Genomic DNA, 20,189 nt, shown 5'->3' with positions numbered 1-20,189 from the left:
GAAGGCCGTGTCAGATCAGAGCCTTACAAACCAACTCGGTAACGCGTCTATATTTACTTGCCTCAATACGTCCTTAAAGAACAATTAGAGAGACAAATAATTATATTCAAGCTATTTCAAAATTATTAAACCTATCAAGCGATTAATAACTGAACAACTTCACAACTAATATGTTATAGGTAGCCTATACGTAGCCAGTGCACTTTCTAAATACCATGCTTAGTAGGCTAGGCTATAACTTTCACCCGAAAGACCACCATGACTCACCATAATGACCATTAGGTATCTCACAAAAGGTTCACATACTGGCCCATGGACTATTACAATCAATATAATGTAATTTTAAATAAATGATGCGATGGCTTACAAAAATAAAGCATTTCAGTCTCATTCACTCACTTGCATTCATTCATTCAAATCTCTCAGGTACAGGATTAGATTTGGGCCTCCTTGTAGAAACATAACGTCCATCTCATGTAAATACTGTCACACACGCGCTAATATCACTCTAATGAACTCACGTTTCCTTTCATGCGTCTGACGTCACGCGGTTTAATTGCTCTTGCTTGCTTCTAATGTTAGCCTAATGGCCTCAATCACACTTCACACAGTTTACAATTTTCATTAATGACATTGTAACATTGGCATACATTTGTCCACATGGAATAATGGAAGATAAAGCCTAAATGATTCTACAAGATTGTTCATAATAATAGCCTAAATGAAATACCACAACTGCTGAATGGAGTTCATGTACTCGGAGTTATTCTCGTCGGGTAGGCCTATGACTACATAACGAGAAAAATAACATATGAATACCATGCTATGGCTTTTATGAGCACTTGTAACTTTGAAGGCCGCAGCACACTTACCCTGCTATTTCACAGCGATATAACTGAATGTAAAGACAAGCATGTTTGAAGGGAGGGTATATCCAAATCACACTGTTATAAACTAAAAAAAACATTAACACGGTATGCCTAGCCTGTATAGCCTAGATGTAATTCCTATAGGCTATTTCTCGTTCTCCAACAGTTGGCCTAGGGTAGCTAAGAAAACACTGATATCAGAAAAGAAATGCAATTATGATGCGTCCCAGTCGTTTATATTAAAATATCTGCTAATTGCTATCCTCATCTTTGAAGTTTGATTGTGGTACTGGTGCTCCCGAGAAGGGGAGAGCGCAGAAGCGCCTGCTGAACTTGGCCTTGCCGGCAGATCGAAACGAGACGCGCGTCACAACGCTCGCTATTTAGAAATTAGAGATCTGTTAAGCATGGCAACACCGGATAACTTTTGTACTCGACAGCCTCCTTTGAAACATGATACACAAGTAGGTCACAATACACAACAAATGCAAAAGCTCAGCTTTGCAGTACAAAAACAGTGCCAAATCAGTATGGTCTGTGATTGTGCCTCAATTCGAGACGCTGCTTACTTTTTGTACGATGAACTGTTTATTCCACTCCGTTATGGCTGTGTGATCAACCAGGCGATGCGCGTGAGAGGCTCCGGTGTGAATGCTGTAGCCGAGAGCGTACCACCTTGATGGGTGATCAGAACATTGTTGGCTGCTGTTAGTACGAATCATCCAACATCTACAAGACATGGGTGAGCTGCTGGGTTTTCTTGTAAAGCGCAGAGGGTGTTCAGTCAACGAATGCTAATGTTTCAACGATCCATGTTGAAGTAGCAGTTTATTTCCAAGATGGGGAATTCTTCCCGGCAGGTCTACGCACAGTATTTGCTCCTAAATGCCAGTCGGCCTCAACCAGTGACACATACAATCTTCGCGCTTAACCGGTCCGCAATCAATTACCGAGTGGCCGAGCGCGGAGGTATCACCGGTCCTTTCCACCACGCCTGCGATGCTCGCACTACCTTCTGAGTCTCTAGTTTCTCCCCTTAATGCTTCCTCCTCAGTCAGTTCTCGCCTGCAGTGACGTCACTTCGACAGCAGGCTGGCGAGTGACCAATCACATACAGACTGGAGAAAAATCTCTTTCTCTCTGTCTTTCTCCGTTTGTGTGTTTTGCGCGCGTGTGCGACCTAGTTGGGGGAGTGTGTGTGTGTGTGTGTGTGTGTGTGTGTGTGTGTGTGTGTGTGTTAGAGAGAGTGAGTGAGAGAGAGAGAGAGAGAGAGGGAGGGGATATTCGTGTTGTCGTCGGTGTATTTTAGTAAGAGTTTCATTGTGTTTTTTGTGCTCATCCTTGGTAAATTATTGCGTATACTCCTTTGATATCCGTAGTCTATGGCATGCCTACAGTTTTTAAATGCAAATCATTTAATGACACATCTGACAATCTTTCATATATTTGTATAAAGGCATCGGCCTACCTTATAGGCTAGATATTTTTGTTTGATCCACTTAAAAGTGTAATCTGGAGGTTACTGTGATACATTTACGCAATCTAAATGGTGAAATAATGATATTTTAACTGTATCTTCTGACTTGTGTAAATAAAGATTTACGATAGCAGCACATCGTTAAGGCTTCGAGTGTAAGTTATAGAGGGAAGATAAAGGTATGTGTTGACGAAAGACTTCTGATAGTGAACTTTCCAGATAAAAATTAGCCTATAGCTTATGATCGTGTAGCCTATTTATTGGAAATGGCACCAAAAGATGATAAAGCGTAACAATCCTTTTTCATTGCCTTCTATAACTTGATCAAATTGTAGACTCTTCGAATTTTCGATACCTCATAGTTAAGGATCAACTCCTATAGGTTTGGACTATTTATTCTAATAGGTCTTATTTTGCTTTAAAAGCAGTATGTTTAAACATACTGCTGGATTGCGTAAGAAAAACCCTATAGCACAATAATAGTAGGCTAATGTTAAGTTATATGTAATTCTTATATCTCCACACTCTCAAAATGAATGTGTTATAAGCAACACATCTCTGTGTCCATATAGGGACAACACAGTTATTGTTGTTTCCAACACATTTGTTTTGAGAGTGCACATAAGAACACACGTGTGTTCCTTGTAAAAATATTGTGAGAACACTACATGTGTTCAACTACTGTCAGCTTACACAGATTTGAAATATGTGGCATAATTTTATAATTTCAACTAGAATCTCGCATGGGTTTTGAATGTTTATCTGTTATATTTCAACTACCTCTGTGTTTGGGAAAACTTGACATTTTATTTTTTTTATCAGTATGGTTTTCCTCGGGAGAAGACGCCGAAACTGAGTAATTTTCCTGTAGAAACATCTCGCTTTAGCACCCTCGTTCTGACATTAAGGGCGCTTAGGGAATTCTTCGTAATTAAACAGCAGCATGCATTTCAATCAAGCCCAGAGAAGCTCGTCATTAACCAGTTCTTATTGGCTGCAAATTACGGAGAATCAAATCACGAAGAGGCTGCTAAAATGCTTGTAGATATCTCAATTTTACTGTGATGTTCAGCACTGCATTTCCATACTTCTGATTGTTTTGGTTTAAACGTTGTTGGTTTTACTAAATAGATTCCTTTAATCATTGAATGCGTGTTCTCAACTTTTTTTGTCAGATATGTAGCCCAGTGCATCGTTAATATTTTATTTAGTTTGTGTTTCATTCTTAACTAGTTCTGAATTAGTCTCGCGGATGCATCTCACTGACGAACTGATTCTTCCATGTTATATGTTACTTACTGATGTCACCAACATGAGCTAAAACGATATTATTGCATTTATAGCATAAGCTATAGACGCATCTACGTTATAATAAAAATGCATTCTGTTTCAGTCAAAGATGGAAAGTTTGTTTGCTTTTGCGATTAAATGTAGTTTATTTTAGGTAGGCCTATTGTATTTGAATGAGAAGTTTCTTGATTTAAATGTATTGTTCCTTTGATATTAGCTAAGCCTCACATAATAATGAATTACATGTAAATCCATAGACATTGTTATTATCTATATTCACCTGAAATGCTTAATATAATCTCTAAACTTGACACAGGCTTGTAGGGTGCTGTGTCTAGATGGGAGAGCGCGCATCAGGTGTTGACCCCTGCCCTTGGTGACATTAACAAAGACCTCTCCTGAATGTAGAGTCATACCAGAGAAGTGCATGAGAGGTTCATTTAAATGCTGGTGTACCCTTTCACCAGAACATTATTAGCCTACCATGGTCACCAATTGTCCTGTGTCACCGAGGTATTATCTAGTTGCGCTTCTTTAATAGTTTACAGCTAGTCCAGGCCAAAGCGATTGCTTTACAGCAAACTGTAGTCCTTGCCATTCACTGATTACTCAAGCTATTGACCTTTTATTTGATTTTTCACACCACAATGTATGAAGATATTCTTTCACATATTTATTGATAAGTGGGCTGTTTGAGATGCAATACGTTGTAGGATACGAAAATGGATACTCTGAAACCTTGCTTAAAATATTAATCATTCATCATGCATGAAATTGTAGCCCTGTTTGGAACGTAAAGGGATAGATCCTTCCAGTCACGTTGTCGGACCATGTTTTTCTATAGAATTTGACTAAGAGTAAAGAGCATAATAGCTTGAGATTTACTTGGGTTATACTGACCTCTAGTGTTGTAAATGTATACTGCACCTATTTTTTTTTTTTTTTTTGCTTTGCAGGACATCTGGCCCCATAACTGTCGAGCATCTTAATGAGCCAGGTAGCTGCTTTTTCTGGTATACTCACATGTAGAGTAAGAGCACAGAGAAGTAAGAATTTCGTTTACTTGCATTCATTGCTAACATTTGTTAACAAAACGATAACGTTTAAATAAGTAACAATTAGCCCACGGCTGATCCAGTAGAATGTTGGATTGCATAAAACATTAAATTTAGGCGGGTTTTTAAGTAAAGTCTTTGACGACAGTGTTTAAAATAGCTACATTTATTTTTAAAATCGAAATAATAGGTTTAAGTATGAAATGTAAATGTGTTATCTTCTAATATCAGCAAGTTACAGTAAACATGTTAGATCTGCAGGCTGTTCTGATGCTTTTAGACAGACTGACCACTGTAGCCTTACCACTGTGTGTGTGTGTGTGTGTGTGTGTGTGTGTGTGTGTGTGTGTGTGTGTGTGTGTGTGTGTGTGTGTGTGTGTGTGTGTGAGAGAGAGATATTTGATTTAATATTCAATGGAGTGTTATGGAACGCGTATACATTTGGCACATATTACACATGTTTTAAGGTCATTATTTACTATGAATCATTAAAGCGAATCGACGATATATTTCATTCGTAGCCTATAGCCTATAAAACGCTTGTTTTGTCACTGTTGTTTTCTTGTGACGAACGAAACTATTGGCTACATATCAACAGAAAAGTGTAAGGTGCGATGAAAGAAAAACATGGCACGGTAAGACATGTGATCCCACCATGCATTCAGCTTGAAACGTATAGCTGAAAGAAAGAATTCTATACACACACACACACACACACACACACACACACACACACACACACACACACACACACACACACACACACACACACACGCGGAATAAAACTTCGTATCATAAATGTTACACAATCATGCACATAGTCAGCGTGTTTGTGTAGCCTACAAGATGAGAAGACAACACAGAATTATGTTTGGCAAAATCCTAAATCACGCACTGAAAACCACTGCGTCTCTGAGAATGTCAACAGAAATATCTTCATAAAGAAGAAGATTACATTTGAGTTGATCGTCTAACGTTGTGCATAGCCTAATGAACACGTCAAGGCCACCAACAGATTTTTTTTAAAAAAGAGAGGAAATAGATGAACGAACACCACTCAAGGCCGCCTAAAGTTGGCTAATTGTGTATAGTGTTGGTACCATCATTATCATCAGGATGTAGAATTTACTGAAGTTCAATTTGTTGTAAGCTTAATGCAAATAATGCCATAGGTGTGATTGGAGAAATTGAAAAAATAATCCGAAGCAATAGCCTATAAATACACGAAACAACAGATCTAAGCAAATGTAAGATGCATGCATCCTCATGTAGATCCAGCCAGCTCCAGTCAACTCTGTAGTCCAGTCAGTTACCAGTCAACCGCTGATATCTGGTTTCCAATCGGACGTTTTTGTTTTGTATTGAATTTGTATTATGATTGTACAGAGAACTTGAATATCATCATCAATGAGGTTATTACTCTCTGGACATATTTTATGTTCAATTGTTTTAATGTCAAATGTTTTAATGTTTAATAAAGTATCCGTATAGTTGTTCCTCTGCTCTGAGAGTGGTTTCTGCTTTGCAAAACCCTTCACTGATGGCTGATTGGATCTTTTAAACGGAGCACTGCTTCCCTCTGCTGGACGTCATGGCAAACTGGAACTCGAAGTAATTTTCAAGGTCAACTTTTAAGAATTGGACAACCTTGTAATTGCAGGTAATGTAAAACATGTTTTAATTTAATTTGTGTCACTGGGTTTCACACACGGATCAAAGGTGTACGACTATATGACAAAAGGTTTCTATATGTGTTTTTTAAATAAATAAGTAAATAAATAACATATAGGCTATTTATATAGCTTTATGTGTGTTGTCTCAATGTCTGTTGTTGTGTTGAATATGTGTATGAGTGTGTAGTGTTGTTTCAAAACAATAACACACACACACACACACACACACACACACACACACACACACACACACACACACACACACACACACACAAGGAGGCCTTTCCACCACCCTCTGGCATTTGGTAGGACCTGTGGGATCATTTGGAGGTTCCAATCCGCCACACCAAATACTACAATCACAAGGAAGATGCAGAGTCCTAAATGAATGCTAAATACATCATCGGGCTAAATGCAATATCCAATGGGCCTACTGTACATAGTGGCCAAATATCAAAAATGTACTGACTGACTAAAAGGCCTTGAGATCATATTCAGTTTCTTGCTAACAATTCCAACCAAGAGTGGCAAGAGCAGCCAAAAAGAACCACCATGAGAAGTTCCAGATAACACAAGTCTCTTATTTTGTGATAATGAATTGGATTACACATATAGATTTATAGGATGAATCTTTAGGGCAACCTATAGGGAGACAGCTAATCTTTGCTACAAAGGCCTAGAAAGTGGTTTGATTAACACACACTATATTGCCAAAAGTTTTGGATCACTTGCCTTGACTTGCATATGAACAGGAAGGGGCCATCCCCGAGCTGGGCTTGGCCCTGTAGTGTACGGACCTCTGAATACTTCAGCATCAACCAAGAAATGTCATACTCCCAACTTTGTGGGAACAGTTTGGGGATGCCCCCTTTCCTGTTCCAACATGACTGTGCACCAGTGCACAAAGCAAGGTCCATAAAGACATGGATGACAGAGTTGGTGTGGATGAACTTGACTGGCCTGCACAGAGTCCTGACCTCAACCCATTCCAGCAAGATATCGTGCCATATCACAAAGTTTGAATCATCTCAAACTGGTTTCTTGAAAATGGCATTGAGTTCACTGCACTCAAATGTCATGCAGTCACCAGTGATAGTGAACCTTTGGGCTGTGGAATTGGTCATGGATCAGCATGGATGTGCAGCTGAAAAAACTGCAGCAGCTGATGCTATCATGTCAATATGGACAAAATCTCTGAGGAATGTTTAGCGCCTTATTTAATGTGAAATTAAAGCAGTTCTGAAGGCAGTAAGGTGTAGGTCTATGTAATAAAATGGCCGGTGAGTGTATGTCAAAAGCTACTGTAACAGAATTTGAAAGTGCACTGCCAGTAAATCACCACGCATGAGGAACTTGTTCTACTGCAGCACAAAGTCCAAAGAAGACTGTACAAGTAAACAGTCATGATGCACAGATTTAGTTTCAGCGAGAGTGCCCAGGCAGATCTGCCAGACGTCCAGAGGATGTTCAATGTGCTCTCGTTGAGGAAAAAACACTCAGAACTCATGAAACTGACCACAAGTGGAGCAACAGCACTGAGAGAGTTCATTTTGTATGTGCATAGTACGGTGCATATTACAATACATTGTATAGCTCCTTTTCTATGCAGGTTTCTAAAGTGTATGTTTCTAAAGTGTTTGTAGTAACCTATGTGGCCTGAAATTAACTGTGATATAGACTAGGGGTGGGGTTTAGCTGTAACAACTTATTTCCTCGCTTCCATGGTGCGGCAAACAAGCGAAACACTGTTTCCTGTTCTCTGGCCACAAAGTAGACACTGCAGAACCTCCAACGGTGAAACTACCAAGATATCGCCATCTCCATCTGATCTACAGTTAACGGAATTGGCTGCTACCAATATATCTCAGGCTGATCTGGGACCTTTTGAGACATTTGAATCTTGGATGGATGAGGGTTTGACAGAGGTAAGGTCGATCTTTCTAACTACACCTAATCTATAATTGGTTAGAAAGAATGAATGAAAGGATGAATGAATGGCATGGCATTTCTAGTACCTTCTCCTAAACTGTGATTGATTAATGTGTTATGAATCAAATAAATTATGAGTTTAGATCTTCGATAAAAATGTAATTATCAGGGTAACACCAGACTCTAGACAATAGACAACTCTGGCAGGATGATGTCCCTCCAATGATATATTTCAGAAATCTGGTCAACACTTTTACCATAGACACATAAAAATACTTTTTCATCCATGTTACCTGGGCCCATATGATTTTGAGTCAAACATGTTGGAGATACATAGCTAGTTTAATCATCTGCATTAGTTTACTGTAATAGAATACATTTGCAACTTCAGAGCAAGACAAATGTGAAGTTTACATCTATCTTGATATTCTAAAAATATTTCAGATGGAGCTTTTATCAGGTGAACACAGGAAGATCAGTCTTATCTCTAGTTCAGTGTGATATAGCCCATCTTACTCTGGTAATATGCGAGTTGGCCATGTATTTAGATTTCCTGCAAAAAAAAATTCACTATTTGAAGTTTCAAAACTGTAGGAAAGGCATAATTTTGGACATGAAAAAACTCCAATGTGATACATAGCGACTCACTTTATTGCAGAAATTGTATTGTGCTGCACTGTACTTTCAGGAAAAATGCAGTTTGTTTTTGTATAGGATATTTTGTCAGTAGGTAATCTGCTTTGAAATGAGTGTATTTATGTAGCCTGATAGAATGAGCCACAATACTTTCTGGCACAAGCCGTGTGTTTGCATATTGTCATCCACCTCCACTATACACCAAGTCATTTCCATATTAAGTACAAAGAGAGATTGCAACTGATTAACGTTTGGCTGCTGCCACTCAAAAGTTGTTCCATTTTGAAGCAATGCAGTGAGTGCTTCAGCCACACTGAACTTTGGTGAGGTGTTGGCATATTAGTCATACCATGGGAATGTCCCAGACAAGGGGGAAAACGGATACTTATGTGACTTATATGAATGTGTTCCCGGCCTTGGAAGGGTTTCGCCATAGGAAATAAATAAGCAAAAGCTGACCATTTAGTGTCAATTACATGTAGGCAACACATGTTTACCATTTACCAGAGACATGGGTTCAAATATAATTCATTAACAAATCTTCAATGAAATCACAACCGAGAGGGTAGGCCACAGGCACCCTCACAGATGATGCACCCAATACGCTACCACAATTGCCCACATCCACACATAGATGATACATATACAACTACACAACCACCAGCTGGGCTGCACATGACCTAGTAAATAATGGCTATGGACCAGTAGCCCACCCTTGAAGAAATGGGAAGTGAAACAAGGTTGACTGGGCTACTGAAGGGGGGAGGGGTCCGAAAGATACACACCACATGTGATAGCACACTGCAGTTTACAAGAAAGACACATGCTATAGCAAGGGAAAGGTGCGGGGATGGACACTCACTTGGGCCCCATCGATCCTGTCCATAGAGAGATAGAGAGAGAGAGAGAGTGAGAGAGAGAGTGAGAGAGAGAAACAAGACCGAGACAATGTGGTCAGCAAAATCTCAACAGTCAACACACTAGAATTGCCACTTCTCTTTTGCTAAAGGCTGGAGTGTTCCTGGTGTTGGCTGGAACACAGAAGTCCAAGACAGAAGGGTACAGCACCTAAGTGAGCTATTCTTGTACAGGCTACTGACTGACCACTGACCACAGCTATAAGTGAACAGAGCTGTGCTTCTCGCTAACATTTGGCGAGAAGCACAGCTACTGACGCTGGGAACATTGAGTTGAAAGATTTGAGGGTGGAACGCCACATCCTTCCTAATTTGCTCATGTGTGACCAACTTTTTGGCGCACTGGCTTTACTATCACATCCACAGCAGAACAGGTTCCAACTACATAAATTCATGTTTAATTGGCTTCAACTACATAATTGCATGTTTAATTGGCTTCTTGGGCACAAAGGTGGCAACTGCACTTTTTAATAATATGAAAGGGTACTAACAATTTCAACCATGACTGTATAACAAACAATATTGAGGAGGCATATGGCTAATGTGACTTTGTTTTGTGTGTCTTTATTTGTTTATACAGAAATGGAGTATCATATTTCAACCGGCATACTTACCTGTGTCATAATTTTTTACGTCCCATTTGAAACTAAAGGTGAGAGAATGTTTTGCAAGAAATTAAGCTTGTCAGACAACAAATTACAACAGTTAAGTCTCAAGCGTTTAAGGACAAAGTATGTTGTACATACACAGTGGAGAGGGTATGTAATAAAATACACGATTTGCGTAATGGTCTAATATTACCACAATCTAAACCTCAGAGGGATAAAGGAATGTCCACAGTGGTCTGTATGATGCTTATCAGATATATTTTCAACTCAAAAAATGAACAATGTAAAACTAAAAATGCGGTAGCACTTGACAGATTAGTAGTAGGAGGGTGCTAAGCAGGCAAAGTTAAGGTAACAGGTGAGAAATAACTAAAAAATAAATAATGTATAGAAACTGTATGTTTTGTGAAATAAATCCATGATTAAGATTTCGCAGTTGATGTCCTGATTTTCTGTTTTTGTAAGATTTTGGATATTTTCAAAATAGAAAAGCGGAAGGATATCCATATATTTTATTTCTTTCTATTAATCACTAGCTAATCATTCATTCACAACCTGGAGCTGGTTCTGCATCAGTGGAAGTGCAAGTGACAATCGGCACGTCAGCGAGGGGCCTCTTTTCCCACTACCACTACCACTTCCTCTTCCTCCATACTTTCACCTCACTACGTGCTCTCCTCTGCTCTCCCTCTACATTTCTTCCTGCCCTTATATTAGCACATAAAGATATCATATAATGGCCTGCCGCTCAGTATATGATTATTACATTGAACTTCTCCAAATACATATTGGCAAAAGTATTGGGTCACCAGCCTTGACTCGCGTATGAATTTAAATGACATCACATTCTTAATTCATAGGGTTTAATATGACGTTGGTCCACCCTTTGCAATTATAACAGTTTCAACTCTTCTGGGAAGGCTTTCGAAAAGGTTTAAGAGTGTGTTTATGGGAATTGTAGGAACAGGAAAGGGCCATCTCCAAACTGTTGATAAACTCAAAATCTCCTTTCACTGGAACTAAGGGGCCAACCCCAGCTCAGGGAAGGCCCCTTCTTGTTCCAACATGATTATGCACCACCAGTTCTGGGCTTGGCGTCTTATTTAGAGTGAAAGGAGATTATGGACAATTCCATGCTGCCAAAATTGTGGGAACAGTTTGGGGATGGCCCCTTCCTGTTCCAACATGACTGAGCAACAGTGCAAAAAGCAAGGTCCATAAAGACATGGATGACAGAGTTTGGTGTGGATGAACTTGACTGGCCTGCACAGACCCCTGCCTTCGAGACCTTTGGGATGATTGAGAGCAGAGACTGAGAGCCAGTCTCCTTGTCCAACATCAGTGTGTGACCTCACAAATGCGCTTCTGGAAGAATGGCTGAAAATTCCCATGGATTAAGAATGGGATGTCACTTAAGTCCATGCGAGTCAAGGCAGGTGACCCAATACTTTTGGCAATACAGTGTATGTGGAAATAGCAAAGTATATGGACATTTACTGTGTGAAGTATCAATACGGTACCATTTACAGAACACATGCAAGTAGTTACAAGTGTTTTGGGAACACCAAAATAAACATTTACAATAAAAACAAAAAAAGATTTTAGCGCCCCCTCAGGTGAAACACAGCATAGCATTTTGTATTTGCGATTGCATAGCATTTGATTTGGAGTGGGACCCCTGGAGGAAAAAGTATAGGGGGAAACCTAACGACTCTCCTACTCATGCTCTTTCTGACTTTGTGTTATTTTTATGTGCAGCTTCAGAGTCTCTGGTGGTGACTGGGACAGGACATCCTGTCTTTGCCTATGTGGAAGGAGAGGTGGTTCTGAACTGCTCTGTGGATTCCTCGACTCAAAGTCTGGAGGAGGTCACCTGGAAAAGGAAAGACAATGAGATCCCAGTGCTTCTCTACGAAGAGGGTAAAGTCCGGTCAGACTCATCACATGACAGATATAGAGGCAGAGCTGAGTTTGCCAAAGAAAACTCCAAAAGTGACTTCTCTCTGCGACTGAAGGATCTCAGGACCGTGGACAAAGGGGAGTATATCTGTGTAGTCCACAGTGGTCAACTGTCTGCCAACACAACCGTTACACTCTTGGGACTGGGTGAGCTGTTCAAATGCAATTGATTTCAATATTATGTGTTACTTACAGTAGAATCCTTGGGTACCACTGAATCTTGAGTGCTGTATTCTTTTATTCTGATAGGCTTTTCGTCTACGCAAACACTGGTGTTGGTACTGTGTTCTGTGTCCCTTGTGCTTTCACTTGGCTCCGCTGCACTGTACTACAAAAATAGAGGTAGAGAACTTTTGTCTTTTGTATTTTATTTTCTTAATGAATACAGACCATTATTTGGTCTGATCGTGATTTTATCATGTGGTCATAAAGTTGTGCCCTGTATTAAAATCCCTCACCATGCAGTTATGAGTGGAAAATGCCCTTCATTCTCAGGTGGGTGTTATGTGAAGATGATTTGAGTTCATTAGAATGGTTGCTCTGGTGCTGCACTGGGCCTAAAGTGCTGCAAGGATTTTATTTTCTTATGGGACTACTCCACTTCCCATTAAAGGGACACTTCACCGATTAGCATTAAGCTTTGTATCTTTAGAAAACCAGTCATGTTTTTGAATGGTCGTGCATCATTCCCTCAGTTTGCCTTGAGATGGGAGAAATACTGATTTCAATATTGGACTTCCTGCTTTCAATGATGTAAAAATCATCATTTTACATAATTGAAAGCAGGAAGTCCTATTCACAAGTTTAATTGAAATCCATATTTCTCCCATCTCAAGGCAAACTGAGGGAATGGTGCACGACCATTCAAAAACATGACTGGTTTTCTAAAGATACAAAGCTTAATGCTAATCGGTGAAGTGTCCCTTTAAGTACCCGGTTGGGAAAGCTCTTGGGGAGAAATGGTCTCTTTGAAAATACAAATGGGGTGAATAAATTGCCCATTGATGTGTGTTGTTTTTCCATTCGATTTTATTTTCTAATGTTAAAGAAGCACAACTACAGCCTGCACTGCAGTGTATACATCTTTATGTCATGGTTCAGCAACTTTATCATGGCTAAAACAAAGGCTGGAAGTGAAAGCAATGAATGGTTATGGTTCAGGGAAAAGCGTTTAAGGGTCACATCACATGACGGTCAGAGATGGCTACAGCTCAAAAGGTGCTTTGCTCTGGTCTTAGTGAACCCAGATGAATCTGTGAGATAATAAATGATTCACACACCAAATAAACTCCCATCAAGAAATGTTGGGTTTTTTTCCATTATTATTTGCTGTGACGTTTTGAGCCCCACGGCTCTTCATCAGACAAGGCTACGGAGCTCACAAAACCTTTCAACAAAAAGGAGGGCTGCACTTTTGAATTGCTATAATGTTTATTATGTTGCATATAATGTGTCATGAATTCCTTCTTCACAGGAGATAAGGAGAAATTGAAGAACTTACCATTTGTGGTCATTTTTCAAAACATTATTATATCCATTGCCTTTACCCTCTGGGGTGCAAGTGACGGTGAGTTGATCTACTGACTTATTATGTTGATATTTGGAACCTAAAAACAAAATGAACAAACAGCAGACCGGTTTCAATTTACCATTTTTTATAAACATAGAGTTATCTTAACTTTTCACCTTTATCGGCCCCAGCAATCTTGTGAAACTCAGAACTGATCATGAGAGTATTTCAAATATAGAAATTTCTCCCCTTTCATTCTTCAAAACACTATTTAGAATGAAGTGGCATGTAGGCAGTAAAATACTGCAGATGGCTATAAAGTTTAACTTACAACCCCATTTCCTTAAAATTGGTATGCTGTGTGTGTAAAATGTGACTAATACAAGATGGAATGATTTGTAAGTCATGTAAACTTACATTTATTCGAGAATTGAATGCAAAGATAAAATATCAACTGTGTAAAAAGGGAGAAGACTTTTTGAAACCAGAGGACAGTTTTCCAGATGCCTTGGTCCATCTTAAAAGAGCTTGTCTCAAAATAAAACAGCAACATTTCTGGATCATGTCTAAGTATGATTACCTCTTTGCATGGTATATTTTAACCAGCATTTGTGCATGGAGTATCAAACTTATTTCACAGACTATTTTCCAGACCCCTTTCCAATATAGTGCCATCAAGATAGCACCCATCCAGTATTGTTTTTCACCTGTCCCTGTTCCAAAGATTTCTCTTGGTTCTCTGAATATATTAATGATATTATGTCTTATAGATGATTGTAAAAATCTGTGTGGGCAATAATGCAACAGAGTGATGAATACCTCCACATCTCTTCTTCTGAGAGGTCCCAGATCCTAGATGCTCTTTTTTATGCCCAGCCATAACCTAATTACTTGTGAAATGATCCTCCTGGCATCTTCTTCAGCATAATAAACTTTTTTTGGAAATGGGGTTGTACAAAAATCTGCATGCAGCAGCTAAAGAGAAGCATGTTGACCCTCCTAAATTGTATGACAATAATGACATGAGATTCTGTTTTTGTTTTGTCTTTTTAGTAGGATCCGTTGATGAGACAGCCACTTGCGTAATTGTTAACATTACCCGCTTTCTCCTACTTGCGAAGTTCAGCAATTTTCCAGGTATTCAATATTTGACAACTTTCTCATTTCTAATCAGTATAACTGACTGATTCATTGAGATGTACTGTACTTTGAAAGTTCTGCTTCCTTGTCTTTAAAACGGCCAGATGGTGCAGTTGGAACGGCGTGAAACCCTCAGTGCATATTCACATCTCTTGCTGAGAAGTTGTACCCAAGTTGTCACCTCATGACACATGACGTAGATTATATTATACAGTGTTATACTTATACAGTACATGCCAGTCATTGTCTCTTCATTTCAGGCTGATGCTGAGGACTGAACACTTTTAGTGCCACTGTAGTTGCAGAATTACTAACTTTGGAGTATCTTCCACAGCTTGCAACCACACTCACACTCACTTTGAAATCAGTCTAACAGTAGGTGAAGCATAGTGCAACAAAGTGCAAGTCATGTCTTGCATCACAAGGTGACAACTTGGGTCTGATGATGCGTTCAGAACACCTGGGAATATTAGGGACGCCCCATTTAATAGTTATGTGTGTGTGTGGGGTGTCGGGTGTACCATGTGCAGTTATTGAAAATTAGTTATTCTGTATGTTCTTCACAGAAAATGAGCCAAGGTCAATGAGTCTCAGTTTGAAGAAAAAATAAATAGCATATTTTTTCTTTTAGCAAAGATTGAAAATGGGTCCCACAGATTCAAGCACCTTACAAGGGCTAAACAAACAACTGTATTTGCTTAAACATATGGTGTGAGATGCTTGTGAAAGAAGGATATACAGCTTTCAAGTGCCAAAACGGCAAATTTCCAAGTTCACATTAAAACTGTTGGACTTGCAAGTCCACATGGACTAAAAATGAACTACAACTTGACAGCCAAAGTGATGACAAGCCCACAACTGGGCAACTTTGTTATTAAACTCTTTCCCCAGTTTCACACCAATTATTCCCATATTCCCATATTTTCCCATGCGCTTGAACGCACCATAAGTTCCTGGCAGCGAGAGATGTGGCAATTCACAACGTGTTTCACACAGTCTAAACAGCACCATCTGGCTTCCACCAGCTGTACAACCACAGTTATATATGTAACCGGTGTTATGGTTACAGAGCAATGCGGTACCTGGAGAGTTATCCAGGATTTTGCTATCCCTTTGCAGTACTCTGTAATAACAGGGGTAGTAGCTGTAGGTAAGACAGTTTGATGGATTCGACTACATCATTTAAATAATTATGATTGAAATGCTCCTATTTATATTGTGTCAATGGCCATTTTGTCCTTGTCATCTTTTTACAGAATGCACTGGTATTCAACTGATATGTATTGGTTATCTTATGCATCCTATTTTGTCAACAATTAAAACAATCTCCCCTGAGTAGGACTTAAATGTGACTTCAATATTTTTCATCATATTCAGTTTTCCATCTGTTGTTCAGTTGCATTTGTACAAATAGCTTTGATTGAGGACCAATCCCGTCATCTATCGAAGCATGCATTTACACTGGCAGTTGCTGAAATTTGGCTGTTTATGGGAGCCGTCATTATCTTCTGTGGTATCATTCTCGTTCTAGGTAAAAGCAAATACAAAGCACAACAATGCACAACTCTGACTTCAACTCCCACATCACATCACATCACGTCACAGCAGTAGTCTTTACTACATTCATGTCACACGGCTAATCTTGGCTACAATCATGACTGCCATCTAATTACCCATGGTCCACTACCAACGGTGCATGGGCACAAAGTTACCGTGACCCAGAAACCTGTTGTTTCCTCCTTCATATACAAATCTCAGACTTTGAAATGATCACCGAAGAACATGTGAATATGAACACAGACATAGGGTCCATAGATATGAGGTCCTAACTTACAACCAGTGCATACTGGCACTAGACATGATGGAAGTCTTGTTCTTAGCTTACACCCAAGGTAGTGATAATTATTCTGCCAAGCGCACGAGTTGACAAGTTGTCAAACGAACTTTATCCACAAGCCTGTCAGTGAGGAAAACAGGTGTAGTCAGATGCATGATCGCTATTGTAAAAAATACCACTGACCTAAACCTTGGCAACCTTGGCAACAAGTGACAAGTCCCAGGCAACATACTGGTCTGGATGAATGCCCTTAGGATTTTTATTTGAATATTTTTGGGACAAGTGTTGCTTTTTTCAGTGTTTGTCAATACTGAAAGTAAACAACTAACTAAGTGTAAGACTTTGTTTTGTCATAACCTACAAAAATATTAGGTGAGTGCAGATGCATGTGGGCTATACTCTGCTTGTCACACGTTTCAGCAAAGCAAGCAGTTGCATACACGGTGCAAGGAGATTCCTTCTGCAGAGATGCACTCACTTGTTGTCAAAATACCAATATACTTGACATTGCGCTAACTTCCTTGCTCAGTCAGTCAAGTCAACTTTATGTATATAGCATATATCATACACAAAGGTCATTCAATGTACTTTATATAAACAAAAGAAAACAGTAATAGTAAATATAAGCATAGAAGGGCAACAGTCAAAGAATAGTTTAAAAAGTAAGATCATAATAAAAAAGAAAACATAAAACACACAAGTTAAAATCATGAAAAAACCTTTGCTTGGACTGTTAAAATATGACATACAGACATACACCATCCCTATGACATACAGTACACCATCCCTGTGATCACCGTGTCCATACGTTTCCACCCACCGTCTCCACTGTTTTCAGTTTCCCTTTCAGGTAGGAGTTGCTAGAGTCTGTTGTCAGTGGTCTTTGGTTGCAAGGCCGCTAATCAGTGTGAAGCTCAGTTAACTATTCATGCGGATGCAGCTATATATGCATGAGTGCTACAGTATATATCTGCTAATGCACTCTCAAAAATAGGGGTACTGTTGGGGTACATTTTCGTTCTTTCAAGTACAATTTTGACCCTGTACCTTGTATTGGTACTAATAGGTACCATTTCGGGTACATAAATAATGTACCTTTTCACCAAGGGACCATATTGTACCTATGGGTACAAAAAGCCCATGGACTGTCACTCAGAAGTTGATAGGGGAGGAGATTCGGGAGCAACCGTTATTTTTTCGTCTCACTCAAAGTATTGAAAGTAATGGAGGAGCAGTTTTCAGCAGAGGAGCTTGGTGTGGGGAAACGTGCTGTGGTGCTGGCATAATCTTTATGGAACAGGAGGCAACGCTATTCAGAGGTAAGATGTAGTTGCAATTTATCGAAATTCAGTTTGTAAATGTTGAATACTGTTAACGGAATCAAATTGTTCGCTTAAAGGCTAACATATTAGCATTCGCTAGCTACGTAGCCCATGTCATGTTAGCTATATTCAGATATTTTGAAACGGTGTTCAAACGCCTTCAGTAATGCATGAGGTAAGGTATAGTTGCAATTTATCGAAATTCGGGTTTGTAAATATTGAATACTGTTAACTGAGTCAAATTGTTGGCATAATAGGCTGACATTAGCATTCGCTAGCAACGTAGCCTATGTTAGCTATGAATATTTTTAAACGGTGTTCAAACGCCCTCGGTAATGCATGACTATCATGATAGATGTTAAGGAAAGGCATTTTGTGTGTGTTTTATCACTGTTTCCCATTTTAATGTGAAGTTAGTGAATACTGTTGAGTCAAATTGGCTTAAAGGCTAACATTAGCACTCGCTAGTAACCTAACCTTATGAACCATATGGACCTTATGAAACGTTCTGCTAGCTGCTAACGTTAATCCCTCTCACACAGATAACCACCAAGGCAGAATGTTGGCGTGTGGAAGTACCTCTACTCAGAGTGATAGAGAAAACTATGGCTCTGCTTTTACTGAAGGAATGGCTACGTAAGTAACACAACTTGGTCGTTTTTCTTAGTGTATTGATAGTATTTTTCTTATTGATGTTAAATACACATAGAAATGAAAATAATACAGACAATTTTTAGATTGTTTAGTTTGTCCAGGAGAAATTATTGCTTAGGGTCATCTTGTGCTGTTTCATTGTGTCATTTTTTTTAATTTATATTAATGTATTGCATATGCCATTTCTCTCTTAAACGCATAGCGGAGCGGGCAGCTTTATGAATATAAGGTGAAAAGGATGTATGGAGAAGTTTTGGGAGAGTCAGACAGTCCACGGAACTTGCATTGACTTAGCAATGATCTATGCCAGGTGAGTGGATTGACATACTGTAGTTGCATACATGTGTATTTTACACAATCTGTCTGAGGCTATTTATTTGTGTGGTTGAAAATATCTAATTCTGAGGTTTGTGTTTACATTTTGCTTCCAACAGACGTACAACCCCTGCTGTCATTGGTGATACCACTGCTTGAAAATATGTCAACGTCCTGTAGATCAAGTAAGGTTCCAGTCGAAGTCCTCCTGAAGAATTTGTTGGATTTCTGCCAGTTTTTGATATTGAACTTTAGTGCCTTTTGAGACTCTTGGCTTTTTAATGGCACGCCTCATTCTACCCAAATGGAAGGATTGGAGTGTGTTTATATTGTATATGTTTATAGGCTTGCTAATATTTGCTTAGGCTTTCACATTGTTTTCTGAGATACTTCTCAATTATGTCATTGTGACTCATTGTATCACACTTCAAGACGCGTATCTTTTACTCAATTAGTGTATGCACTGTGAATCCAAACATGAGAATTCTAAGATTATAGCAACTGCAAAGTTACTGCAAGGACAATGTTAGTTTTGTAAAAACCTTAAGTGACAAGCACAAGATGCGATAGTGCTGGGAGCTTTTCTCTTGTAACATTTTAATGCATTTGTAATGGTGACGGTAAGCAGATACTACATTTTCATCTCATATGTTAGTATTAACATGAACTTAAAAGCATGCAAGGTTTTTGTGTGTGAAGTGGTTAACTCAAATATTGGTATAATATAGATCAAGGTTATTAATGTTGATCACCTATGGTGCAAGTTAATCATTTTTTTCCCTCTGCATATAAACACAATGTGGAAGCAAAATATTGAGATCAAACTGTTTTATATTTACACTTACATAAAGAGTTACAACATGTTTTACGTTAAGCATATTGATTAATGTAAGATACTTTGATGTTTTGATATGAATGTGTTTTTAATATGAACATGTTAACTTTTATGTACCTGTATTCATGTGGAGTATTGTGTGTAATATCACAAAGTGATTTTT

General features: G+C 39.0%; 1 protein-coding gene and 1 long non-coding RNA gene across 2 annotated transcripts; both read left to right on the top strand.

Annotated features, from left to right (window-relative positions):
- Nucleotides 1-8,178: 8,178 nt before the first annotated feature.
- LOC134095295 (butyrophilin-like protein 2) lies at nt 8,179-12,934 on the top strand. The gene is made up of 5 exons (XM_062548744.1): nt 8,179-8,289; nt 10,427-10,498; nt 12,213-12,560; nt 12,663-12,755; nt 12,909-12,934. The coding sequence occupies exons 2-5, from the start codon at nt 10,429-10,431 to the stop codon at nt 12,932-12,934; spliced, it is 537 nt and encodes a 178-aa protein (XP_062404728.1). The 5' UTR covers nt 8,179-8,289; nt 10,427-10,428.
- A 4,968-nt stretch (nt 12,935-17,902) lies between these two features.
- On the top strand, nt 17,903-20,158 carry LOC134095738 (uncharacterized). Its single transcript, XR_009940600.1, has 4 exons — nt 17,903-18,219; nt 18,765-18,858; nt 19,079-19,186; nt 19,311-20,158. It is a non-coding gene; the product is annotated as an uncharacterized LOC134095738 (long non-coding RNA).
- The last annotated feature ends 31 nt before the right edge of the window (nt 20,159-20,189 follow it).

This window comes from Sardina pilchardus, chromosome 11 (assembly GCF_963854185.1).
Source record: "Sardina pilchardus chromosome 11, fSarPil1.1, whole genome shotgun sequence".
Classification (NCBI taxonomy): domain Eukaryota; kingdom Metazoa; phylum Chordata; class Actinopteri; order Clupeiformes; family Clupeidae; genus Sardina; species Sardina pilchardus.
The sequence above is the reverse complement of the archived record's forward strand: the minus strand, read 5'-3'. Positions and strand labels throughout refer to the sequence as shown.